Genomic DNA, 27,406 nt, shown 5'->3' with positions numbered 1-27,406 from the left:
CAGGAACTGCACTTTCAGAGAGTTATGTCACTTTTACTTTTATTCAATTTTTCTGCTAGACAAGTTACACAATACACAGTCAGCACATATAAATATTTCACGTATTTTAAAGGGTGAAGAGTGGGGAGACAGTCAGCAAATTGTTTAAGCTGGGAATCAAATCCAAAACGCTGAGACTGGCACACACTCCAGGACACTGTATGCTCCGGACGCACGCTCTTGGCCACGATGAGGTGTATTGCCCAACGACACAACAACTGATTCATTGTTCAGGTGGTGTTAACTGTTCAAATACACCTGTCTAACTGTACAAAACCTTCCACGTCCTCCCCCCGTTCTCTGGGTTTTCTGCTCGATTTGGTCCATTGAAATGAGACGGTGAGAGAATAAAGCAGGATCAAGTGTGTTTTAGAGGCATTTAATCACAAATAATTCTCAAATCCAACATTCTCTAGCAACAATGAGGCCGTGCAAAGTACTCTGTGTGCTGCTCTCCCTGCTCCTGCCTCCAGGTACAACCAAGATCTTCAAGTGTAGTGGGTGATGGGTTTGCATTTTTTTTTTATTCTGACTTGGTTTGGTTGGTTAAGACCAGTGCTAAATGTTTATCATAGTTTTACATCAGTGAAAAGGCAGTTTGTGGGGAAAAATGTGAAAAATGCCCCATATCCACTATAGATTTTTTGTGCAGGCATAGAATCTAATCCCTCAAGTTTTGTACAAATCTGATAATGTTGACGTTTTATGTATAGGCGAGAGGGCACTGTAATGTAAACTGGTCATATGATGATTATTGGTCCATTAGGGCTGGGATCAATAGTGATTCAAATTTGAGCTCTCTAGGCTGCTGCCCGTGGTCATGAGAAGAAACAAAGAAACAAAGGTATTTTTCAGCGGAATGCTACACAAAAAGTGTAAGTAGTATCAAAAAAATAAATAAAAATTGGTTGATTATTGAATTTCAGTATCTCTACATGTAGTATCCTAAATTTGAGCTAATTTGGACCAAAAACCTAGAATTAGTTATCATATGGCAGTGCTTCAGTTCATTTTAGGCTTATCTCATGGAGCTCTATCATTGTTACGAATTTTGTGAGTTCATGCCAAAATTGACCTGTCTCCTCTCCCATAGGGGTCCACTTCTAGGCGGCGCTGTTGAGTCAGGGGGCATTGAACATTCCCGGGATTCCCATTTTATAATTTTCTTTTGCTGGGCTGATCATTTTCATACCCCCATGTGAGACTTTTGTCAATGTTCAGGGGGTCAAAAATGCTATAATTTTGTTGGGGGGGAAAAAACCGCTACTTCATTACTGGTGAGGACCAAATACAAGGAAAAAATTAATGTCTTTTTATATCTGTGATCAGACCATAGATTGTATAAAGAAGTGGACTGAGGGAGTGTGACGTCAACCATAGCGTTCAACTCCGCTCAAATGAAGCTTGTCGAGGCTAGCTTAGCAGAAGTAGAGCAGGTGACACATGTGAGAGATTTGTGCAAAAAAAACATATTTGGCATCATAATAAAAGTATAACAATTATTATTATTATTATTATTATTATTATTATTATTATTATTATTATTATTATTATTATTATTATTATTATTATTATTATAGTACAACGTTTTATTTATATTCTACATAAATAATTTGAAAGGATAAACTCCCACTCTTAGTTTGCACCAGTTAAACACATCTGAGCCTTGTTCGTTTCCGTCTGTGATTAGATTGTAGATAAAGATGAACTCGAAAGCTCCTCTTAAATATTAATTTTCAGCCTGTCATGTTGTAAACTGTGCTCCGCTTTGTTTATAACCAAACCAAAGGTTTATGCCACCAAGGTTATGGCATTAACCAAAGGTTCTGAACTACGCAAGCACAAACTGAGCACCTTGAAAAGCCAGGTAAAACGACAGTCTCAAATGTTTCAGCAATTGAACAAGCATGGAGAAACTGTGACACTTGCATCCTATAAAGTGGTGTGGAAGTTTGCCCATGCTAAAAAAAAGTAAAACGAAGGAGAGTTTTTAAAACAGTGTTTTGTGGATGTAATTGAAACCTTAGCTCCAGATAATAAAAAAATCCCACTGACATTATCATCCCATCACTCCAACAAGTTAAGAAAATCTGTGATGTGGTTTGGAAATAACACCTGACTCATGCTTGTGTTAATATTTTAATAAGATAAGATAAGATAAGCCTTTATTAGTCCCACAGTGGGGAAATTCCAGTATTGCACCGCATAGTTAAAGAACAGAAGGAAAATGGTAAATGCAATAAAACAAAAATAATAGATAAATAGCTTAGAATAATAAAAAAAATAGACTTAAAAAATAAACTAAAAATATTCCATCAGTTTATATTATACAGGACCTACATGTGTTTCTGAAGTGTGTTCAGTAGTTGTGTGTGTCAGAGAGAGACAGAGATGAAGATAAAGAGAAAATGTGTGTGTGTGTGTGTGTGTGTGTCTGTCTGTCTGTCTGTCTTGGCAGGTCAGTGTGTCGTGTGGCTCTTTGACTCTTACGGTTGAAAATTTTGGCTCTTTGTACCTAACTTGTTCGCTACCCCTGGTCTATGGTCTGATCACAGATATGAAAAGACATTAATTTTTGCCGTCTATTTAGCCCTCGGTGGTGTTTACAAAGCAGGAAAAATCTAATCAATTATTGACTTAAACTTTATTTCTGTTTATTTCAGAATCTGAGACGCAGCTTGACAGTGAGTAGACACATTTGAATCTTTATGATGATCATAAAAAAGTCATTTGACCATAAAGATGCACACAATAGGTTTTGGTTACAGATAGAGGGCTCTGTATAACTTTATCTGAGCACGAATATCCTGGTTATGAGCCTTTCCCGGTTATGACAGTATTCTGGTTTACTTCCTGTATTGTGTTTACATATACTCAGAGAAACCAGGTTATATATCCCTGGATACATGTGCAATCAGAGTATCCTGGATATTTAGAGGGGTTGCTATGATAACCATGCATAGATATGGCAAGGAGCTAAGCATTTTGGTAACCGTGCCAACTTAAGACTTTTAATCATGTTTCTAATAATACAGGAACAAGACATACTTTAATATAAAGGCGTTAAAGGTGGATGTATTGAAATAGATGGCTTTTATTTTGTTTATAGGTGTAAAACTATATTATTTTTTAAAGTTCTGGTAGAGGTTTGAGTTGTTTTGAGAAAGTTCCTGTTGTATTTGCTCCTGCTGTATTTGTCACTTCAGCGTGCCACAGTGTCTTGGATACTATCAGAATATCTCGAATGTTGAACCGTATCGTTGTTTGTTTGGGATTGGCTCAACAAACATTTGATATAAAGTTTAAAGTCCTTCCAAGCGAGAAACAATCCTATCTTTAGGGCTGGACGGCACTTTATGAAACAATTGTGACAGATGTTAGGAGGAGTGCAGCATTATAACATGGCCTAAAGCGCACAAGAGTCAATTCTGTGTAATGTAGGAACTGTTACTACACTTCCCCATCAAAGGACACATATTATCCAAAACTGACACCTAAACTCAGTCCACAGCTGCTAAAGTGGGCAGTACCTGGACGACGAAAGAGGAGAGTGTGGGGGAAGGAGGGGCAGGGTCTGGAGGACTAAAGGGGAGAGTGAGGGGGGGCAGGGGGTATAAAGAACAGCAAGACTGGTCTAACAAATACCCACATTTCACAGTGTTTTTTTTGTTTTGTTTTTTTACCAGAAAGATGTAAATGTACCTTGTTTGCACTAAAATGTTATGTTATAGTGTTGTCCCTTCAATACAGACATACCTGGAGTTAGATTTAGCTTAATTCTGGCTTGTTTCATTAATCCACTAAACCAAAATTGTTATCTCTGTACTTCAAAAATGTGCATTTCGCCCAGATTGTTGCGTCATAGATAAAACTCCAAACTTCTCCTGTGCAGTTTTCAAGTCCATAAACCATCACCGGGCTCATTCTGCAGTTAAAATAAATAACAAAATAATAATAATAATAATAAATAAACAAACATTAGCGTAGCACTGACATTGTCTGCATCCCTATTGGAAACAGAGGTGTAGTTTATACATGTTATAAAGACATTATTTTAAGCCATACAATGTGAAATATAAACATTATTTCAAATTATACAGTGTGAAATAGACAGGTTTAAAGAGAATTAAAGCCAGTAGAAGCATAATATGTGTTCTTCTCCCCTGTGTTACACTGATATAATAACAATCACACACCAGTCCAGTGCTTTTTAGTCTGTCTGTTTATACCTGTTTGTCTCCATGGAGATGTCAATGTCCCACTGTATGTCATTAAACGTATACCATTTATTCACTTTCAAGAGTTCTTATAGCTAAATGTGCATTCTTACTAAGTGGGGTCACCCTTTTACAGATCTGACAAGTAACTTGGCCATATGAGCTCACCTGCTTTACTTCATGAACATAGTAAATACTACCTTTAATGCCATACCGTGGAACATTCTGTGCTCCTCCATTAGAAAAGCTAATGTGCATATGACAGGTTTTGACGAGTCTCTAATTTCTACTTAATTAGGTGGGTTAAAAGTGTTAAAACATAAATTATAGTATTATAATTATTATTATAATATTGATGACGTCACACTGGGAGAATTTTATCCAAAAAGTTAGACACAGTTTATACATTAGAGACATTTTTTTTTTATAGTTTAAACAAGGAGTTTTCTTATATTTGTATTTGTCAATTTATTACTTTCTGTGTACAGTAGAGGAGTTTTGACCCAGTGTACTTCATGGTTGCTACGTAACATGTGTCGTGATTTCCCCTTAACCCTTAAAAATGGCCCAATTTTTTGTAAAACTTTAAATATATCTTAAATATGTATATGATCTTAACTGTGTTTTGGTAAAATTAATAGTTTAACCTGTTCTATTCACTTTAAATGTTTCATGCCGTATTCACATTCACATGCAGTGTAGTGCCTTGCTCAAGGGCCAGTGACAGTACTCTGTGGTTGTCAGGTTAAATCATGAGGAGCTGGTGACACGTCTTGGCTTTGTGTCCAAACTCGTCCCGGGTCCGAACGCCGAGACTCGAGCGATCCCTGAGGTGCACCAGTTTGAATGCTACAATGCCGTCACCTACAACAACGACATCGCCCTGCTCAAGATGGCCGCCATGGTGCCTCTGAGCGACTACATCCGCCCCGCGTGTCTCCCCGCCGCAGACAGCTCCCTCCACAGCGGGACAGTGGCCTGGGTCATGGGCTGGGGCGACACCGACGCTAAAGGTGAGGCCAATGAGGTGTGATAAGGCTAGAGGAATCATCACTATAGTAACATATTCATGGATTTCAACATCCTGTTATATGCGACATTTTGAGGACTTTTGAGGACATATTTAGTTTTAAATTGTTCATCGCTATGGTAATGGGTCTTAGAGTTTCAGCACTGTGAAGCCCATGGATAATGAACCAGTCTTAGGAGCCATGTTCTGACTGCAAACATCTAGCCTACTCAAAACTTTGTCTGGGATTCAACCATAGACTGTATACAGAAGTGGACTAAGCGAGTGTCATCGAAGCTAGCAAGTATAGGGGTGAATTTGGAGTCAAGTTTGTCTGTTATTAATGTCCATATCTTTAGTTATGGACACAATAGCAAAATAAAACGCACGATCATGTAGAGTGGATTAATACGACCATCTTAAGACCAAAATGATGAGTCTGACAGCAGCAGATCCAGAGAGAGGGGCCACAGTTTTTCAATAGCAAGTGACTTGGAGCCAGAGTCGATGGAGCCGGATGCGCTCCTATGCTTATGTCCTATTTTGAACGCGGCAGGTCCATGTATATATACAGACTATAGATCCAATACATACTGTTGAGGAATTTAGCCTTTTCCTCTCGTGTTCGTTAGTTTCTGCTAAGACAAAGAATAACCTTGAAACAGAGATAGTTCAGAAAAGTATTTTTACTCAATTAGCCAGTAAACGGCAATGCTTGTACACGGAGACTGTGCAACTGACATTCGCAGGCAGAGACTAAATGTTTACGCCTATACAATGAGTTTTTATATGCATACTATAGTGGTGGGCAGCCATGGTTTAGACTTAGCGCCTCTTTGTTGGTGCACAGGGCAGGAAGGCCTCTGGCACTTTGCACAGTCTTATCAGGCTGTGACGAGCATCCTTGTTGTCTCTTGCTCTGATTGCTGACACATATTTTGCTTAACCAGGGTGACAAGTCATGAGTCAGTACATGCCTATCAATAAGTCATGGCCATGCTGTTATTTGATTAGATTTATTGATAGATGTAGAATATCTCATACATGTCCTGAACATATATCTGCGTCACACAGCTGTAATCAAGTCCTCGTCTTCACATGAGCACTGCTACAATAATGAACTATAGCAATACAATAATAAACTATGGCAGTGGTTATGCAGAATAGCTAAGCACTGTTATTTTTCCCAACTCCAGTACTTTACTCGGACGTGAAGATTGGCGTGATTGACAGGTGGATTAGATAATCAGGGCCGTGCATAATCCATCTGTGTCAAAACAAACACGGCTGCTTAAGAGGAAAAAGAAAGAAAAAATATCGCAGGGACTGAAAAACATTGTAGATTTCTGCAGAATCAAAGACTGATCTCTCTCTGTGTTTTTTTTTATACAGATTGACATCAGCCTGGTCCATCCTCCGTTGCGTCTCAAAATTAAACGTGATTGTTCAATTCGATCCCTTTTTTCAGTAACACATGAAACGAAGGAACTCAGTGGTCACCTATGATTTACAAATAAACTCACATTTCTCTCACGTCAGATGAACAGAGTTTGGTGCTTCGCTCATTGATTCTCACTCTGCAGAAATTGATATATTTGTGTCCATCTAAGCAGCCATGTTTGTTTTGATGCAGACAAACCATGCATGTCCCCGATAGGCTAATCCACCTGTCAATCACACCCATCTGAACTCATAGAGATTCACCAGGGACCAGACTCACATCTTTGTAAAGTATTGAAGAAGTGAGTATTCTGGATCCCAGGCATCTAAACTCTGTTAATCTGAGGTGAAAGAAAGTTCATACCGTTCAAAATAATGCGTGGATGATTCACGTTTGTCACTGAAATAAACAAATCGGACTAATGGATGGACGTGTTTGAAAAGGCTCGACCATTCGACCATGCGCCACTAATAAAATAGTAAAGAACAACCAACTAATGTAGAATTTAACCAAAATTTAACTATCAAACAAAGCACAACAAATCAAAGTACGTAAAGTCAAACCAAGTGCTAATGAAAAGAAAAAAAACCCAAATATTTACAATAAGTGAAAGTGCGAGCGCTGTGCAAAGCGTGGAGGATGTGCAAATATTGACATTTAAAGTGCTCGTGCTAAAGTGCTTTGGGACTAGGTTAAAGTGCCCGGAGTTCTAGATGTTTAGGCTAAAGTGACTTGTGCTAACCATGATGCCCAACCTTCCATTACACTACACTCCCGACCGTATACTGCGCCTAAACCAAACCAATTCAAGTCGCAGTAAGACTTTAGCTAATAAACCACAACATTCACCCAGTGAGAACTAACGTAAGACTCAAGATAACACTCAAGACTCAGAGCAGAGACTCAAATAGAGACTGTTTGATTAGTTATCAGAAAGAAACTGTTTGAGTAGTTATCAGAAAACGGTTAAGTGTGTCAAAGCTGAGTACATATCAAACCTGACCTCTAAATACAGTAATAGACCTCAAGTACTTTTTAATAACCTAAGCCGTCCCATGAATTCTGTCGAGGCAACCAGTAATGTAATGTCAGAGTCATTGTGTGAAAAATTTCTCAGTTTTTTTGTGGAAACCCAGCTGTACTGTGATTTTTGAGCACTTTGATCATGAACTAGGTGAACTGTCAAATGTTGTATGACAGCTAAAACCTTCTGACTGTAAATTTGACTGTGTTCCCTCCAAGCTCCTAGTAGATGTCTTTGATGTGATTGTTCTCTATCTTATGATGATTTTGAACATTTTCTGAGCTCAGGCTGTGTCCTCCCCGCGTGTCTCGCCGTCCCTGCAAAGGCTGAACAATAGCATATTCAGCCTTTGCAGGGACGGCGACACACTTTTGATCTTAAAATGTTTGAATTAACCCACTTTACATGATCCTGGTGTTTTTATTGAGCTATTTTGTCAAGTCAGATCAGATCAGGTCTGTGGAGAGGTGAGCTTGAGAACAGAGAGAATGCATTTTTTTCAAGGCACTTTTGAGCAATAAAAATGCCTTTAATTGAATAAATGTAACATAGAAGAGTTTAATGCTGTATTGTGGAACATTCTTGGCAAAGCAATAATATTGTAGTTACCAGAGCTTATTACATAACTGAATATGAAACCCTATATTAGATTTTTTTTTTTTTTTTAACAGAAAGTCTATCAAAAGAAAGAAAATAACTTTTTGTTATGGTGGTAAAGGTAATTCTTCCTGTGCTGTGTAGGGGGACAGTGGGGGGCCCCTGGTGGTGGAGCAGGGCGGGCGTTGGATCGTTGTTGGGCTTGTGAGTTTTGGTTCTGGCTGCGCTTGTCCTCAGAAGCCTGGAGTCTACACCGCAGTTTGGCATTTTACCTCCTGGATAAATGAAACCATTAGCACCAAACACCCAGGATTTATCACCTTCTCCTCCAATGGCACCAACCCAGACCTGAATGTCACCTGCGACCGCGTGCCCCCCTTGACCTCCTCACGAGCTCCTCCAATCTCCTCCCCGACCTCCTCACCCCAGCAACAGACGCCGCCCCCAGGTACAAGTGTATTTATAATGTTATACTATGTCTAACCTTGTTCTGTAGGATAGATTCTCCCAAGGCTTGAGGTTTCAAACGCTCAAGAATCCAACTTGTACAGCTCCGACTGATCCGTCACACAACTTCTGGTACTGAAAGAAAGAATTTATTTTTCAACAGAGACATAGTAATACTTGCTAACATGGTAGCAAGAGTAAAAACATAGGTATGATGCTGCACATTCTTTTAGCCAAAAATATATTGTTCAAATTTCAAAACATGTCAACTGGCTGCTGTGATTGACCAGAACTCAGGTGAAAGTCCCTCCTCTTCCTGAACAATATCAACCCTCCTCTTCCTGAACAATATCAACTTTAGCCATTCTAGACTCAGGCTAACATTATTAGCGATCGGTCTGGGGAGAAGGAGTCTGGGGGACAATAGCAGAAATAGAACACCCGGCTTTAACAAAACAACTTCTACCTTTTCCTGTTGAAAGTTACATTCTGTTGTCTGTTCCATTGTATAAAATTGAGAATTTGAATGTTAATATCACAGCAGCACTAATGCACAACCACCACATCTCACAGTAGTGCAGGGCGCTCCTCTGTGTCTTTAAAGCTACTACTATAAAGCAATTAGTTAACTTTTTTTTCTATCCGTAGATGGTAGAAGTGAAACCTGTTCCCCCTCCCCTCACCTGGCTCCTCTCCTCACCTGACCTTTGTTCAGACTCACCTGTGCTTTCTGGTCTTCTTCTCTCAGGCCAAAGCTGGTCAGACAGAAGTAAAGTAGACAGCATCTAGTGGTGAAGTGTGAGAATACAACGGGGCGTGCACACTGATCATTGCTCTGCTCTAACTGTCACTTCATAAACAGCTAACTCCTGCCCTTTGCTCTTCTCCCCTCTAGTGTGTGGGAGGCCCTTGGTGATATCGCAGGGGGGCAGGGGGGCGGGGGCAGGTTCGGGTGGTGGGGGGACAGGAGGGCAGGTGGCCGTGGCAGGTGTCGGTGAGGTACAACGGAGACCACATCTGCAGCGGGTCCCTCGTCAGTGACCAGTGGGTGCTGACTGCCGCCGCGTGCTTCATCGGGTGACTGCACAGACAACACATCATTTTAAAGCCCAACTGCGGAACATTTCACCAATAAATTAAACTAAAATAGAAATGACAGGTGTTTTTATTGGTGAAGAAAACCTATGTCCTTGGGCGGTTAGTTGGTTTGCAGAGCGGTCAGATCCACAGCTTTGTTAGTCAAATTAATCGGAGCTTTAATTTAACACAATCTGACTAGAAAGAGCTGACTTAGCTGGAACTACAACAGATGAGCTGATTTGTGCTGTTGTACAAGTCTTTTACACATAACATTACAGTCGCAAGCTAGGTAGCATTAGCCAGCAGCTTTTCAGTTAGTCGCTCTCACCTTTTTGTGTAAAATCAAACTCCTAAACAGGATCATGAACGCTCGGATTGATCACACGCTAATGAAAATGTGCTGTTTAAATCCATGTTGTATTACTTGAGTTTTCAGACAATCTTAAATATTTTTCACAGTGTTTGCTAATGTGTGCATTGTGTCACCATGGTAACTGCTGAAAATTCCACCATAGAAATACATGTACAACATCACCATTGTGATGTCACTGCAAATTTAATGGTAAATAAATTGTCAATTGTAAAGATATATACAGATCTGTGTTCTACTCCCTTTCTCTTCTCCACTCAGCCACTACATCTCATCCTGGTCTGTGGCTCTGGGGGTTCCCTCGCTGTCCCAAACTCCCCGACTCCACCTGAATGTGACGGAAATCCACATCCACCCATGCTACACCATTGTTAACAACAACCTGGCCCTGCTCAAGATGGCCGCCGCGGTGACGTTCAACAGTTATGTACTCCCCGTGTGTCTCGCCGCCCCCAACAGCACCTTCCACAACGGGACTCAGGCCTGGATCACAGGCTGGGGCTATAACACTGTGAGAGGTGTGTGTGAGAGAGGAGGGGGTCAGAGGAGAGGGTCAGACAGAGCAAGGGATGCAGAGGAGAGGAGGAGAGGGTCAGATGGAGCAGAGGAAAGGGTCAGAGAATGCAGAGGATGCAGAGAAGAGGGTCAGATGAAGTGGGTCAGATGAAACAAAGGAGAGGGTCAGAAGAGTCGAGGGGAGAGTCAGATGGAGCAGAGGAGAGGGGCAGATGGAGCAGAGGAGAGGGGAAGATGGAGCAGCGGAGAGGGGCAGATGGAACAGAGGATCCAGAGAAGAGGGTCAGATGAAACAGAGGAGAGGGTCAGAGGAGCCGAGGAGAGGGGCAGATGGCAGAGGATGCAGAGGAGAGGGGCAGATGAAGCAGAGGAGAGGGTCAGGGGAGCAAACGAGAGGGTCAGATGATGCAGAGGATGCAGATGGTACAGAGGATTCACGGGACACTCTGTTGTTTAGCTCTGTCCACATGGTTGTTGGGGCAGGAGTTGCCGGTGATGGGAGATACAGAGTGCGAGTGCAGAGGAGGAGCCACAGTTTCAGAGAACATGATGTGCGCTGCGTCTCCACAAGGGGGCGACGGGCCCTGCAGGGTAATGCTCCCAACACTCATGTGAATAGAAGATGGAATTATGAGAATTTTTCAAACAAAATATAATGATCTATTGTGTCTCGGTACAGTATAGTCAAACACAGATATATTGTATAAGCAGCTCTTGAGGTGAAATAGGTCGCTGTGTACTGTCTGCATCTAATTATAAAGTGCTTTATTGTTCGATAATCAGGAAGTGTAGATTTAATGATATGAACTTTTACAGAAATCATTACTCACAATTGACGCCCATATAATGTTTCCAATTCTGAATGTTGTGATATCATCTGCATAAACTCTATTGATACTTTGCTGCTGATGTTGTTAATATTTGCTGGGAATGTGATGCTAACTGTAGGCACAGCTCTGTTTGCGGCTCTGTTAGGCTTTAATCTTAGCTTTACTTCAACACAATCGGACCACAGGGAGCTGAGTTAGTTGGAACTACAGCAGGAGAGTGGATTTGGATGCTCATATTGATCACAGGCTCCAGGTACTGACTTTTTAGACTACCTTAAAACCTTACATTGCGCCGCCACTGTAACTGCTGAACATTCCACCGCAAAGGTACATGTAGAACACCCCCAGTATGATATCACTGCAAAGTATCAGCAGAATTTTCTTTAGCTATGTCCACATAAATAAATGTTTTCTGTTCTTTTTTTTTGGTCCATCTCTCCAGAGTCTCTACAGGAGATCCCAACTTCTGTGGTTAAATGCAAACCCAAAGTTCCTCTGCACTGGAATCTTCACTGTGGAGCAGGTACGGTCCTACAGCGCCACCACCAGGTCTCCCCACGCCACTGATGAGCTAGACAAATCTGTAGTACAATGTGTAGAGAGAATGAGTGACAAATAACACACTTTTACATTTTATTTCTGAAATCTCGTTAAAAAAAGAAAAGAAAAATTAATAAAAATCTCATCCTCACCTTCCACGGGGGTGAGGATGTGATTTCAACTCCCCAACTGGAGAATGAGGTGACTGGTTGCTGAGAGAAAACATATACACACACAGACACACACACACAGACACACACAAAATGCACAAAGCTGTTTCAATCTCACAGTGAACAGTTTATAGTGTCCAAAGAGGTTGCGAGTTAAATCCCTGTACAGCAATAACAATAAAACATATGAAAATCAATACTGGCAGCTTGGATTTATTTTCAAGATGTAACTTTTCACTATGTAACTTTTTTAATGGGAGGTCTACTGCCTGCTTGTCTTCATGGAGATGTGATTTCTTTGCCTGGGAAGTTCCACAGTATGCCACCTGCTTGTATCCATGGATATCAATACATTTATTGTCCTTCTTATGGAATATTGATACTTTGCAGCTGATGTCATCAATATTCTGGGATGTGAAGCTAACTGTAGGCACTGCTCTGTCTGAAGCTTTATTAGACTTTAATCTGCGCTTTGTTTTAACACAATCTGACCATAAAGAACCGACTTCGCAAGAACTAAAACAAGTGAGCTGATTTTGTGCCTTAAACAAGTCCATCTCAAGTAACACTACATTCACAAGCTAGCTAGCATAACTGCTGAATATTCGCCATAGACATGCACGCACAACCCCTCTAGTGCGACATCACTGGAAAGTATCAATTCTAGGCAAAGCAATAACATCTCCATGGAAATAAGTAATAAGAAAAGTTACACAGTGCAACTTTAACAAAGGAATATTGGCTTTTCCAGGTATTTCTGAACGGTTTCATTTTGTTTTCCTTAATTCACTTTTCTTTCTGTGCTCCAGTAGAAATATCAGAAGGCACTTAAAATGAGACCAAAAATCCCCCGTGTCTCTCCTACTTTTGCGAGTTACAAACAAAGCTACTCAAACATACTGATATTGACATAGTGATTTCAGCTCATATGAACTCTTAAAACTGTTCATGTGTCTTGTCTCCAGTCTCAGTGCTGTGTTCAGGGACAGTGTCTGGAGGAGAACTACAGTATGTTCCAGCGGAATTATCACAAAGCACTTAAAATGAGACAAAAGTTCTTACTCCAGCTAATTTTTTACAAGTCAACCTGTCAAAAGTTTGTAGAAAGTAGTAAAAAAAATACATCAATTTTAGATACAAAAGACATAAACGATATGGTGAAGATATATGGAATTACACAGAAAAGATGTTTTTATATTTCTAATTCAATTCCTCAAAGTATTCACCGGTTGCTTTGTGGACAGTGTTGCAAACCCTTGTCCTTCTCTCTGTGAGCTTCATAATGAAGTTTCCCGAAATGGTTTACAGTTCCCAGCTGTGAGTTCAAATCAGTGATCAAATAAAGGCCGGCTGTTTGTAAAAATCTAAAATCTAAAACAAATTTGGAGTTATTTTTTGTTTATTTGTTGTTTATTACATTCCATATGTGTTATTTATAGTTTTGATGCCTGCTCTTGTGTCTCTTGTCTCCGTGTTACGTTCAGGGACAGTAGGTCAGGTCATCCGTTCTTGTGCTGTAGTTAACCCTGTTCTTGTGTCTCTTGTCTCTGTGCTGCGTTTAGGGACAGTACGGCGGACCACTCATGTGCTCCCTCCGTGGATCCTGGTTCCAAGCGGCCGTGCTGACCCAGATGACCTTTGAGAGGAACAGGTCAGAGATTCTGGTTTTGGACAAACTCAGCCACTTCAAGAGTTTCCTCACGACCACCATTGGCCCGTTCCTGTCTCCTCCTGCCTCAGAATCAGCTCCGGCGTCCAGCCACGGATCGCTCCAATGTCTGCCCCCTGAGCTGGCCTATCTGTGGGCTAGGATGGCTTTCCTCTGGGCATAAGCAGTGGAAGATGATTTGGTCTGAAATTGATACTTTGCAACTGATCAATATTCCTTAGGGTTGTGATGCTAAACGTAGGCACTGCTCTGTCTGAGGCTTTGTTAAACATTAATCTGAGCTTTTAACACTGACCAGAGAGAGCTGACTTTAGTTGGAATTACATCAGGTGAGATGATTTGACGCTCCGATTGATCACCGGCTCCTGAAAATGTGCTGTTTAAATCCAATCCAACATTCTAGCATACACATACATGTGGAACACCCCCAGCCTCATGCCACTACAAAGTATCAATAGGGCTGATCCAAAATCATAATTCAAATGTTGTAGGCCTGTAGTCGATTAAAGACATTTTTGGTGGACTGGCAAAATCTCTCAAAACTATTTTGTATCTCTGTGTATCTGACCCAAACTGCACTCACAAGACTTCACCTGCAGGGGGAGTTCATGCAAAAACTACAAATTATACAAGAAAAAGTACTAGGAAACTGTGTATGTATGTAGACAGATTAAACTCGTGAATGTGCTTTTATATATAAATACAAACCAAAAAAGGAAAACTTCAGCTCCCTCACTCACTTTAGTCCTCCAGCCCTAGAATGAACAGTGTTAAAAATACAGTTTGTAGTTCATGTTTTGTCCTCTGTCCAGGGGGCTCAGGTTCATTTGATTCTGATCTCAAAGCAGAGGCAGTTGCAGGTGTCGCACTCTGGTGGCTGACAGGTGCAGGCACAGTCCAGGTTAGAACACTGTTGACACAGAACAACCCAAATTAAACATTGTATATTAAAAGGGCCCATATTACGATCTATGTTATAATGTTCCCACATCTCAAACAGACCTGGAGTTGTGTTTTGTTTCATTCACACATGTTTAACACACTATTTATCACATTTTTCTAGTAGAGAATCTTTTGCTATTTTTCTAGTATGACGATTTAAGCTGTAAAGGGTCAAACGGGCCTATGTTACACAAATTTGTAGTTACCTCTTCTGTATCTAAAATGCAGAAAATAGTAAACAAAGACAAAAACACAGATGAAGCCTGTCTGGACTTTTTGACTGGTCGTGTATAGAAATTATTTGGATGTGTTGTGTATGTGTTTTGTGCTTGTGAACCCTGACGTCTCACCTCTAAACTCCTCCCTCCCTGCTCCCTGCTGTACCTGCTCTACACTCACACAGATGTGGCATTTGTAGAGCTGGGCCCCAGACTCGCACCGACCACAGTCACGGAAGAGAGAGGGGCAATCACAGTCAAGGGCCCGGGTAATACTCTCACAGCGGAACGGAGGACATCCGCTGGTTAAGGCCTCACAGTTGAATGAAGGGCAGTTGAAGGAGGGGCAGTTGAAGGTGGGGCAGTTGAAGGAGGGGCAGTTGAAGGAGGGGCAGTTGAAGGAGGGGCAGTTGAAGGAGGGGAAGGTGAAGGAGGGGCAGTTGAAGGAGGGGCAGTTGAAGGAGGGGCAGTTGAAGGAGGGGAAGTTGAAGGAGGGGCAGTTGAAGGTGGGGCAGTTGAAGGAGGGGAAGGTGAAGGAGGGGCAGTTGAAGGTGGGGCAGTTGAAGGAGGGGCAGTTGAAGGAGGGGAAGTTGTCGCTTCCTGAAATGGGGCATCTACACTGGCACTGCTCCTGCTCTCAAACACTCAGCCGTCACATAACTGTTTACACTGTACACTGTACACTGTATTGATACTTTGCAGATGATGTCATTAACATTCCCTGGGGGTGTGATGCTAACTGTAGGCACTGCTCTGTCTGAAGCTCTGATATTCAAGTTAGACTTTAATCTGAGCTTTGTTTTAACACATTCTGACCAAAAAGAAGGTGGAACTACAACAGGTGAGCTCATTTGTGCTGTTAAACTAGTCCCTCTCAAATAGCATTACAGTCACAAGCTAGCTAGCATTAGCCAACTGTCACTCTCACCGTTTAGAAAATCAAACCTAAACAGGACCATGAACTCATATTGATTACAGCCCCGTGAAAATGTGCTGTTTAAATAAATTTTGTATTTTTTCTTGAGTTTTCAGACTACTTTAGAACTATGTTTGCTTATGTGTGCATTGTGTCACTATGGGAACTGCTGAAAATTCCTCCATAAACATACATGCAGAACCCCCCCCAGAGTGATATCACTGCAAAATATCAATAATAAAATCAGGACTAAATTAGGAGTATGCCAGTTAACCTAATCCAAGGACAAATATATTGATCAACCAAGTAAAACTCAGGCCTCAACCAGAACTAAACCAGAACTAAACTAGAACTAAACCAGGGCTAAACCAAGACTAAAACAGGGCTAAAACAGCTTTAAATTGGTACTGGGAGTAATGGACTCTAGTATTCTCACTTCTATAGTAGAGGTAGTTCCCTGAGGACAGTAAACGTGTGTATGTTTGGAGGTATAGACTCACAGAAGGGGAGGGGCAGGTGTAGGCAAAGCAGGAGCGCACAGACGGAGGCCGACAGTCGCACGCTTCAGCCATTTTGAAACAGTTTTCACACAGAGACACTCCTGAGCAGCAGTCTGGACAGGACACAGAGCAGTGGTCCTGGAGGAGGGACAAGAACTGTAAGGAAAACCAGGGCTAAATCCAGACTGAACCAGGGCTAAATCCAGACTGAACAGGACTAAACCAAGACTGAACCAGGACTGAACCAAGACTGAACCAGGACTGAACCAGGACTGAACTAGGACTGAACCAGGACTGAACCGGGACTAAACTGGGAATAAACTGAGTCTGAACAATAACTGAACCAGGACTGAACCGGGACTAAACTGGGAATAAACTGAGTCTGAACAATAACTGAACAAGGACTAAACTAGGACTGAACAAGTAGTAAACCAGGACTAAATACTCCAGTGCACATGAAGGAATCTTTAAGCTTTGAGAGAAGTAAAATAAACGTTTCATTCATTTTATACACATCTGAAGTCTAAACTACAGGGACAGACTTTACATAAATTATATGTAAAATAAATATTAAATTTATTTTAATATAATATATTGCAGTTTGATAATTGTGTGTATGTGTGTGTTCGACCTTGAGGCAGTAGCGGAGCCAGAGCGCGGTCCCTAACAGCAGCATGTACAGCCCCACTGTGATGAGGAAGATGGCAGGGAGAGGAAGAGCGAGCTGCCACACCTGCAAAAGGACACGCAGGAGGTTCTGAGCTTCTGAGCTTCCACATAATTTTAAGGTTAAGGTAGACTTTATTGTCCCTGTAGGGAAATTTATCCTCTGCATTTGACCCATTCTTCAATGCAGCACTGTGCTCAGGGACCTATCTTGAGCTAGTCTTGGTCAGGACTACTTTGTCTGGAGGATTTTTACCTATTGTTGGAGAAAAGCGGAGTGTATGGAGGAAACCCACTTCACTTGCTGTGAAGCGTCAGTGTTATTCACTCAGCCAACGTGCCTACATGATGCATGGCTTGTCCTATAGTTACAATGAAAAAAACTTGTATGTTTCCTCCAACTGCAGGTTAAGGAACTGGCAGCCCAGGTTTAGTTGTGTTTTACTTCCTTTTTTTTTTTTTTAAACTGTAAGCACACAGGCTACAAACTGTTCCTTTAAATTAATACTTTTTTTTTTGCCTCTCCTGTAAAGTAACTAGAATGTTTATGTCCTTTAGAAGGACAGATTAGGCAGAATTTGCTGTTAACTGTTTAAATTTTTCTTTTTATTCACTCACACAGCTGCATTAAGCATTTTATTTACTCATTCATTAGAAATAAATACGAGAAGAGCTCAGACTTTCTCACCTGCATCTTAGAGCAGCTCAGGTCTCACAAATGTCAAACACACAGCCTGTAGTAGCGTCCTCTTCTGGGCAAATCTTCAACTACAACTTAACTAGTTTAGACTAACTTCACATCTGATGGATCAGCAACACGTAAAAACAGCGCGTTAGGAAATGTTTTAGAACTTTTGCATTCATTCTTTCACCATGCATTGATTTCTATGAAAAACAATTTATGAATTCATGCTTCCACTTTTACTTGAAAATACATTATTCAGAGATTATTAAAAGGATGCCAATTATTATGATTTATTTACTTTAGCGCTAAATGCTAATCTAATGTGGCTATCTGCTTATGCTCTGTACATATACAAGGCGGGCAAAAGCAGCAGACACAAAACCACAGCAAGCTCTAAATGATAACGTAAAAAAGGTGGAGATATTAATTAAACTTACCCTAACGCTTTATGGTCGCAAACGCGTAAAAAACACGTTAGAAACGCGATATGAGGTTTATTTATTAACGAGCCCGTGTTTAGACTATAAATGGGCAAAAACTGTTATTGTAGAGAGGAGCTCAAAATATTAGCATTTAGCATTAGCCTCGGCGCTGGGTGCGTTGCCATGGAGCCTGTGGACGGAAACCCGCGAGGAAGAAAAAGGAAAAGTCGAATTTCACACACAGGAGAAGGACTTTGAACTTACGTATGTTTGCTGTTTTTGTACTCATGTATAAACAGTTACAAGGCTACAATGCACTCAGCTACATGTATATTACTTTGAATGTACTCAATTACATTATAAGTTTATTCAAAGCAGCACAAATACCCAAAGGTCTACAATTAGAATAAGAGAGATTGTAGAAAGAGTACTGCAAATTAACACTTAAAAAAGTAAAACCACAGCTACAGGCCTAAAAATGTGGTCAATTACAAGCACAAGTATTGCTTTCAGAACAGTACTTAAGTAAAAGTAAAAAGTACACATTAAAAATACTACTGAGAGTACTAGTTACTTTTGCAGATTTTTGCAGCATTTAGATCAGTATTCTTTACAAATTAAACAGTTTAAAACTGAGTTTTTAAGACAAAAAAAATTGTATTACCCAAAAATCAACTCAGTTACAGTAACATGAGTATTTGTAATTATTTACTTTCCACACTTGCCTCCATATATCACAATACTTCTATGTACACCACACTCACGACAGCACCTGCAAAAGGACACAGAGGTCCTGAGCTTTCACATAATTTTAAGGTAAGGGTAGACTTTATTGTCCGTGTTGGGAAATTTGTCCTCTGCATTTGACCCATTCTTCAATGAAGCACAGTGCTCAGGGACCAGATCATACCAGATCTTGTATGAGTCTTCTATCTACAGGTTAAGGAACTGGCAGCCCAGGTTCAATTGTGATTTTACTTCCTTTTTTTTAAATTGTAAACACACAGGCTACAAACTGTTCCTTTAAATTAATACTTTGCTGTAAAATACTATGGTCAAATATCTTAAGTTCAAGTCTCATTAAGTCTTAAACTTAATGACTCAACCTTCACTTTATCACTTACGGTACTTCTTTAGGTCTATTGTAAACTTTATGGTACACCATGGAGAGAAAACATGCTACTTTTGTAAAGGAATACTTGATTTATAACAATTCCAAGCACTAATGAATAAGACCCATGACCACCAAAAGTGCAATAATATATTCACAATTAGTATTTTGAGTTTCCAAAAATCAGATTAATGGGTTTCAGTGTCCTGCTACATGCACCATCTGGATGGTTTTAAATTGTTAATCTCTATGGCAACTGTCTTAATCTCACAATCTTGGATAGATGGAAGTAAACTGGATTCCAAATCAAGTTTTGTCTGCACTGCAAGATGAACATGACCAACGGTCAAAAAAAACAAGTTGAATAAAAGACACTTAAACACTGACACACACATGGAGACTCATCGCTTTTATTGAACCACCTTCAAATACAAAACAAAAGTTACACGAAATTGCGCCGGGTTCATGGCACGGGACCTTAAAAGAAATAAAGGAAATAAACTCAGGGAACAAGAGTTAAAAAGGAAGGGTCATCGTCGGTCGTCCCTGATTTCTTCTTGTGAGTGCGCCCCCCGGTGGCAGAGGGGGGTTGAGGTGTTACAGAGTCTCATGTTTGTTGGAGGTAATTTCCGTGCTGGGAGTGGGAGCTGATGGTAAAAAGGGGCAAAGGAAGGTTAGGAAACGGGGGATGGGCAGAAGAAGAACACATAAGATGACCAGGTGGGGGAGGGGCTGAAAATGGCCTTCAGGACAGAAATATTGGGAGGGGGGGGCAGCTCTTAAAAGCCGTGGAGTTTGATCTGCTCCTTCTTGGCTAGGCCAGACTGCAAAACAAAGTAACATGTAAACAACCTATAGAAAATAACCACATGGAATGGCATATTTAGGAGTTACTTACATCTAAAAGGAATTGGGAGATATGCCTGCGCTGGTCACCCTGCAGCTGAATCACCTCACCATACTCTGGGTGCTCAATCACAGTCCCGTTGCAAGCAAAAATCTACAAGAACAGATTGGAGCAGTTAGGACAGGCAGGCAAGACATCAGGAATGACAACACAACAAAACAAAATACCAGACATGACAAATCAAAAACAGATGGTGCTAAGCTCACCCTTTTGAAATGCTTCATTATCATCTTCTTGTCATAGTGCTCGGAGATGCCCTGCACCGTGGTCAGGGTCTTCCTGCCGTTTCGTTGTTGGATTCTTATGTGGATGCAGTCTTCAGTGCCGGCCGGGAGGCTGTCATCACCCTTAGTTGCATCATCAAAGGGGTCTGTGGAGAGAAAATGTGTGAGAATTACGACAGATCATCGTTTATAAGCCATTTAGAAATGAAATGACAAAGGACAAACTCAAGAGAAAGAGCTGTCAATATTGCCCACCTAAAAGAGCCGTGACAAATATAAACCAAACAGAATAAATAAGAGGCCGTGCGCTGGATCCATGGCCGGAGCTGGCAGGTCTCTGGAGGCTCATATTTCAGGCGCTGCGCAGAGTCAGACCGGGGCTAAAGCGCTTAGCGGCGGCTCATAGCGGCCCAAACAACGGCGCACTTTTGAAAATCAACAAGACCGTTACCAAAAATTCAACGTCAGTACCGTTTGGCTTAACGTAAAATATAAACCCACAAACTGCCAGCGTTTGTTATAAGGGGGAGTCTGTTCGTGGTGGAGGGTTTTTAGTTTGTCAGGATCTGAAAAACAGCCGCCCGAGCAGGCCCCAGAGGCCTCGGACAGGCCATCCGCTCGGCAAAGACACGGGAACAAGCCAGAAAACAAATCCCCAAACATAACATGAGCAATTAAAATCAGCTTGTAGCATATGATCGAGATACTCATAAAATATGGAAGTAAAGGATTTTAAGGAGAAGAAACTTCAACAAAACGCTAAGCTAATGGCTAGTCCGCGGCTCACCCTCCCCCACCGCGGATGTTCCGTGTGATCGGTGGACACTTACCAAAAGTTTTGAGGTTCTGGATAGTGGACATACGATAAGAGTCGATTTCCTCTCGGATAATAACTTGGTTGTCCTGGTTTCCGTCTGTTCCTGACGACAGTGGCTGCTTGTGTAGTGGCTTGGCGGCTCGGGGTCTTGTGGGGGACTTCTCCGGTTCAAGGCGCTCTCAAAATGGCCTCCTGCTTTTGCTGCTCGCGTCCACAGATCCTCCGCAGCGTCGAAAACAAGTTTTATACTCCGCCTACTGTGACGCTATCACGCCCTTACGCACGCAGGGGACGTAGTCGAAGACCACGCCTGTTTTCCGGAAAGGTGACGTCATAGTCGAAACCGGAAAGTTACCGGGAGTGAAAGACGGTGAACAATAATCTATATAATCAATACATTTAGCCATGTGCCGTATTTTAAAGAGAGAACCTGGATCCCCAAAGGCTCCGCGGTGACATTAGAGCTGTAATATGACCATTATTCTATCACACGGGCAAATAACAGGCCAGATGATGTTCGTTAATGAAAACCTCACAAGAATCACACATTCAACACGTTTATTTATGGCTAATTTGGCAGTCTGATGAAATTGTATTGATTGGTAAACAAAGGTAATAGCTATAGTTTTGTATCCTGTATAAGCATTTGTTTCCTAGAACAACATTTAACTGTAAGTGTAGAAATTCTTAAACATTTAAACAGCTATCTCTAGACACCATTGGGCAAGTCGGCGTCTGAGGGGCTCTTGACAGGAAGTTTTACATTTTTAATGATTTTTAAAAATACTTTTGATAATTCTTATTTTGTTCTTTGACAGTTCATATGTAGGGCCCATATTATGCCATTATCTGGCCTATGGTATGTTGTTTCCTCATCACATACATCTAGTTGAGTTGTGTTGTTTCATTCACACATGTTTAAAACACAAACCCTGAATATTTAAACTGAGTTCTCTCAAACAGAAAACACTGTTTCACCTTGTGATGTCATGTGATAATACAGGAAGTGCTTAAACTGTAAAATATATTTGTTAACATGGAAACTACCACTTCATGACATCACAAGATGGAACTGAGCATTTTGAGCTTTCGAGATATAGACAGATGAATAAAGTATTACTCAAACATGTGTGAATGAAACAAAACAACTCCAGGTATGTTTTTGAAGAGGTAACATCATAACATGGCTAAAAGCTCACAAGAGTCAGTTTTGTATAATATAGGACTTTAATGGGGAAATTTTGTTTTTGATAACTGACTTTTCCTGTGCTGTTGGTTGAGAAAGTCATGTACTTTGGGGCCCTCGGCAATAGCCTGGTTTACCTCCCCCACAGTGGTAGCTCTGCATTTAAAAATAAGCTTAGACATGCTTTATTTCTCACAAAATACTCATTTATTTGATGCCAGACAGACCTCTACCATAATTATAATTCTAGACAAATCAGCACGCAGAGCAAAAACGGAACCGTGAGCTGTTAGACAAAACGGCATGTTTATTCAAGAGAGTTCCTTGTCTACCTACAACACCAGATTTGAGTTTTTTTATTGTACAAAAGTGAAAGTTTAGGCCCAAGCCGGTGGCAGTCACAGCAGCAAATGGCACACAGCTAACCAGCAACAAACTGCTACAAACTGCGCCTAGTGCACAAACAAACACAAGCAGGATTAGAACCCATTAAAAATCAACAACGGCACAAGGACATAAGGAAACTAATGAAAAGCCCTATTTACAGTATGTGTATAACATTACATGATCAGGGAGTGTACAGTTTAGGTGTAATAAACCAAAATATGTAAAAAAAAAAAAAACATGATTTAAACCTGAAAACAGGGTCTTTAAGGTTTGTGCCTTTATTATAACATTATTTCTCATTTCTAAATACAGGAATTTATGGAAAGAATTGTTCACCCGGGTTGAAACAGTTAATTTCTGTTTTGTAAAGAACTTTATTATAATCCCACTCAAAAGCATAAAAAATAAAGCTTACTCAATGAAATGAAATGGCTAAAGGCAGAATCAACAAATACATTTACAAAATGCTTGCATTTAGTGAGAAAAACACGGGCCCCAATGTTTTGATTTGACATAGATCCTTTTGTTCAAATCTGTAAATGATTTTAATGTTCACGTTTTAAAAAAGTTCTTCTGGACACACTTTGAATTTAAACAGTATTAGTCCGAGGCGTAAAGTTGCGTTGGGCGTTTAGAAGCTGAAGACAAGATTAGAATATGGGACATTACGGTATCAAAATAAAAGCCAATGCAGGAGACATGCCTTTAAAAGACTAATGGGGCAAACAGAAGGTGGAAGACCATAATAACCTTAGACACATGGGGGCGCTGTGGCTCGAGCAGCTTCAGCCTGGACGTCTGTCTCTGCATCTGAAACAAGAGAGGCAGTGTCAATATGGAGTCATAACACTAGTCCTGTGGTGAACTGTGCTCTACAGATAAACTTGTCCCAAGTACCATATTTCTGGAATATATGTCGCTCCGGAGTATATGGTCACACTAACGACAAATGACAAAAACATAAGCTGCACTGGGCGAAGTCACATTTTTTGGGGAAATTGATTTTATAAAATCAGAGACCAAGAACAGACATTTCATTTTTTAAAAGGCAAGTTATAATAATTACAATAAAATGGAGAACAAGAGGCTGAATAGCAGTACAGCACATTTATATTTATTCAGCTACATGAAACATGGACAACGAACTGAATACATGTCTGGTATGTTAACGTAAGATATTAACAGTTAATCAGATAACTAAAGTATAAAAAACAAGCTAACAAGTTTACTCTCGATCTCACTCCAAATCACTAAATCCACAAAATTCTTCATCCTCAGTGTCGCTTCAGAACTCCGCCAACCCCGGAAGTAGATGAAGAGCAGCTTCCGCGTGGCTGCCATTACTGGGACTCGCGCAGTTATCAGTGTGACACTAACAAAGATGTGAAATTATATATATATATTTTTTTTTTTAATCGCCCCCCCAGCCAAACTACGAAAAAAAGTGCGACTTATATCTCAGAAAATACGGTAATTGAAAGTGCCTTACAGAATAAGAAAGACATTATCACAATACAAACAAAAACAATTATCGTAAAAGAATTAAAAGAAGAGTGCAGAATAAAAACCTTTCAGTCATATGCACAGTTAGTTAAACAGAACCTTTTTGAGCCTGGATTTAAATGTTGTAAAAGTATAGGTCTGTCTCACATCTTCAGGAAGACTGTTCCAGGTTTTAGCTGCATAAAACTAAAACACTGATTCTCCATGTTTAGTCCTGACTCTGGGCACCAGCAGGAAGCCGGTCCCTGAAGTCCTCAGAGTGTGAGATGTTTCATATGGCACTAACATGTCAGAGATGTACTTTGGTGCTAGGCCATGGAGAGTCTACTTTTAAGTCTATTCTTTGAGCCACAGGAGCCAGTGCAGAGACCTGAGCACAGGACTTATGCGTTTGTACTTTCTGGTTCTAGTCAGGACCCGAGCAGCATCATTTTGGACATATTGCATCTATCTTATAGTCCTGTAGGGTTGATCTGAGTCATTGCAACAGCTGTGCTGAATACATTCACTGTCATACTCGAGCAGACAGGACAAGCCTGTTCGGTTGCTTTTCATCGAGTAATTGGGAGTTGGCTCAACTTGTCAAGGTTGCACTACTGTTTTTTTTTACAGTTTAACTTCTTACTGGTGCTGCAGGAGTAATCACACTTGTTTGTAGAGCTCTAAACTACAGGTACATGTTCTGAAACACATGGGATTCTTGTGTTAGTTTTCAGCTCAGATTTCAGTGTTCTCTCAGATGTTAGCACGTCTGCATTTGTTGACAATGTGGACTCTGAACAGAACAATTTTTAAAACATAAATCACAAATCTAATCACAGTACTTGTGAGGAAAACATGCAGTTAGGTTTATCCCAAAATGGTGGAGCTCTACCTCTCACCAATATAAATTATGAGCTTAAGCATTTGTACAGTTTCCCTTTGGATCAGTGGTGTCCAAACTATGGCCCCCGCAAAATGCGTCATTCAGACAAATGTTTATTGACTCTCAGGCCTTAAACTGAATTGGCCCAATTGATTACGGGCAGTACTTTTACAGCAAATAAGTAATTCAACCACTAAAACCTCAATAACACCACCTTTCATTGCGTGCAGACCTGAACTTAATGTTTTAAGTCTTATTACAGTTGTGACAGCTCTGTCAAAACTTTGTAAAATGCACAAAGCTGAATGATCCGCTGTATCGACTACCGCTCTATGGCCCTCTGAGACTAGCCCTCATTCAAAATGGTTGGAACACCCCTGCTTTAGATGTTTAGTTTTAACCACTAAACCAAACTGCCGCCACACTGTCGCCACACTCACCTTGTGTGGAGCCTAGGGGGACTCTGCTGCTCCATTCTCTGCCGTGGTTTTCTCTGGACTCTTTGACTTGGATCTGGACCCACGTTTGGACGAGGGTGTGCGGCTCCTGGATCTGGACTTGGACCGGGATTTAGACCGGGACTTTGATCTGGATCTAAGAAAATAAATAGAAGATCAACTTAAAACTTTAATTTAAACTTGAGATTCAGCCATTTCTAATGGTTAGGCCTGTCACAAGAATTACTGTATGGATTTCATTTAATTTATGAAATTTTTTTCTTCTTTTACACTTTTGTATAACACTCAATTATGGCTTGTGTCTTTTCTTTGCACTAGTTGGGCATTTTGTCTTATTCTTGTTGTAGTATTAAGCTTATCTGATAAAATTTAAGCTGCAGCTGGATGAATAACTTCCATGACACATTCTAGATACTAAAACTAAATATTAAACTGTTGATTGTGCCATTTATTTATTGCTGGCCACATTTTTTCAATATGATCGACTGGCATCCTGCTGTACGCTTTTTGCATTAGTGGTAAAAGTAGTTTCCATTTATTTCAATGTATTGTGACATTTTTCTGAAGCAATATATTATACTTTAAAATGTATTATCGTGATAGGTTTGTTAATGGTCAGTGATCACCTTGGGTCTTTTTAATGCAGAGGTCTACAGCCAATCCCCTGCCAGTACAAGCATGTGGTTTGGAGCAGACAAAATAATTTGAAAGAGTGTGACACTGGACTGCTTGTGTTAAATGGCATGGAATAAAAATCTGCATAAAACCCATTTGTATTTGCTTTTTTTCTTAAAAAAGTAAATATTGCCATCTTTCATATGCATCACAGTAGAAAGGAGATGGCAGGCAGCTAGAGTTTTGGGAGTTAATTACATCTATAATCTTGCTTTTTATATATAAAGGACATACTATTTATCTGTATGCACTTTAATAGGTCTTGAAATAGTTTGGATCAGATGCATAGAGACACAGCAGGGCAATGCACAGGGCATGTCTTTACTCAACTACAGCCTTTTTGCGTAACATTTTATTACACCCCTGGACATAATTACTGGACACTGATAAACATGATGGTCTTTGTAGGGCTGTCACTGAATATATAAATTCTTGGTCAACGAACGACATTCTGTGTGCATCAATTAACGGACTTAAAGAGGACACGACACGGTGCAGCCAAAAGCTCTCAAAATTATTATGAACATGCACAAAGAACTACTATATACACAGAGAAGTGCTTGGCAGGGGCGGGTGTTTAGCACCGCGGCTGCTGATCAACCTGTTACTAACCCTAGTGAGAGCCACCTTGGGGAAAGCAGGCAATGGACTGGTTTATTATTAACGTTCATATCATAATTTACAGACAAAATAGTGAAATAAAAACCCCAGGATCGTGTAGAGAGTTGATCCGAATATTTTGAGGTCAGAATGACGAGATTGAGGGCAACAGTTACAGAGATAGGGGCAACGTTTTTTCAGTAGAAGTCAATTGCAGCCAGAGCTCAAAGGAACCATTTTTGCGCCCATACTCACTCCCTATTTGGAACACGGTGGCTAGCGCATTAGTTATGTACATTTATATATGCAGTCTACGGTTTTAGTACAACAAAACTAAAATATCATCTAACAAATTTGTAGGTTTTTGTATTTTTT

The 27,406-nt window shown here is 40.6% G+C and overlaps 3 protein-coding genes across 5 annotated transcripts in view; all 3 read right to left on the bottom strand.

The window, feature by feature from the left end:
• The window catches only part of srsf2b (serine and arginine rich splicing factor 2b), a 92,064-nt gene that overhangs the window by 62,891 nt on the left and 1,767 nt on the right, over nt 1-27,406 (bottom strand). Inside the window, exons 3-5 of one of the 3 annotated variants that reach the window (XR_004541676.2) lie at nt 25,739-25,892; nt 23,681-23,740; nt 22,831-22,995 (exon numbers count right to left, since the gene is read on the bottom strand). Coding sequence is in view for 2 of the 3 variants with exons in the window: in XM_055223833.1 (XP_055079808.1) it covers nt 25,751-25,892 (142 nt within the window). In the remaining variant the exon portion in view is untranslated. Of the gene's footprint in view, nt 1-22,830; nt 23,741-25,738; nt 25,893-27,406 lie in introns of those variants that run through there. The other 2 variants (XM_033971412.2, XM_055223833.1) reach the window with 2 other exon arrangements.
• si:ch211-198p11.6 (keratin-associated protein 5-9) lies at nt 12,520-18,475 on the bottom strand. The gene is made up of 5 exons (XM_055223834.1): nt 18,314-18,475; nt 17,880-17,992; nt 17,157-17,258; nt 16,526-16,663; nt 12,520-14,859 (listed from the first exon to the last, which is right to left on the bottom strand). The coding sequence occupies exons 2-5, from the start codon at nt 17,883-17,885 to the stop codon at nt 14,773-14,775; spliced, it is 333 nt and encodes a 110-aa protein (XP_055079809.1). The 5' UTR covers nt 17,886-17,992; nt 18,314-18,475; the 3' UTR covers nt 12,520-14,772.
• On the bottom strand, nt 19,804-21,589 carry LOC117374880 (eukaryotic translation initiation factor 1b-like). Its single transcript, XM_033971083.2, has 4 exons — nt 21,371-21,589; nt 20,523-20,686; nt 20,308-20,409; nt 19,804-20,233 (listed from the first exon to the last, which is right to left on the bottom strand). Exons 1-4 carry the CDS (start codon nt 21,399-21,401, stop codon nt 20,189-20,191), a joined length of 342 nt encoding a protein of 113 aa, XP_033826974.1. The 5' UTR covers nt 21,402-21,589; the 3' UTR covers nt 19,804-20,188.

Source organism: Periophthalmus magnuspinnatus, chromosome 8 (genome assembly GCF_009829125.3).
Source record: "Periophthalmus magnuspinnatus isolate fPerMag1 chromosome 8, fPerMag1.2.pri, whole genome shotgun sequence".
In the NCBI taxonomy this organism is placed as follows: Eukaryota; Metazoa; Chordata; class Actinopteri; order Gobiiformes; family Gobiidae; genus Periophthalmus; species Periophthalmus magnuspinnatus.
The sequence above is the reverse complement of the archived record's forward strand: the minus strand, read 5'-3'. Positions and strand labels throughout refer to the sequence as shown.

What these genes read in the sequence shown, in the direction of transcription:
- si:ch211-198p11.6 (XM_055223834.1), bottom strand. An exon ending in GGCTCCGCTACTGCCTCAAG is followed by an intron (nt 16,664 to 17,156) that starts GTCGAACACACA and finishes TCCCTCCTCCAG; the next exon opens with GACCACTGCTCTGTGTCCTG. An exon ending in ACACCTGCCCCTCCCCTTCT is followed by an intron (nt 14,860 to 16,525) that starts GTGAGTCTATAC and finishes CTGTGTCAACAG; the next exon opens with TGTTCTAACCTGGACTGTGC.
- LOC117374880 (XM_033971083.2), bottom strand. Translation starts at nt 21,401, where the DNA reads ATGTCCACTATCCAGAACCTCAAAACTTTTG. An exon ending in CCAGAACCTCAAAACTTTTG is followed by an intron (nt 20,687 to 21,370) that starts GTAAGTGTCCAC and finishes TTCTCTCCACAG; the next exon opens with ACCCCTTTGATGATGCAACT. An exon ending in TAATGAAGCATTTCAAAAGG is followed by an intron (nt 20,410 to 20,522) that starts GTGAGCTTAGCA and finishes CTGTTCTTGTAG; the next exon opens with ATTTTTGCTTGCAACGGGAC.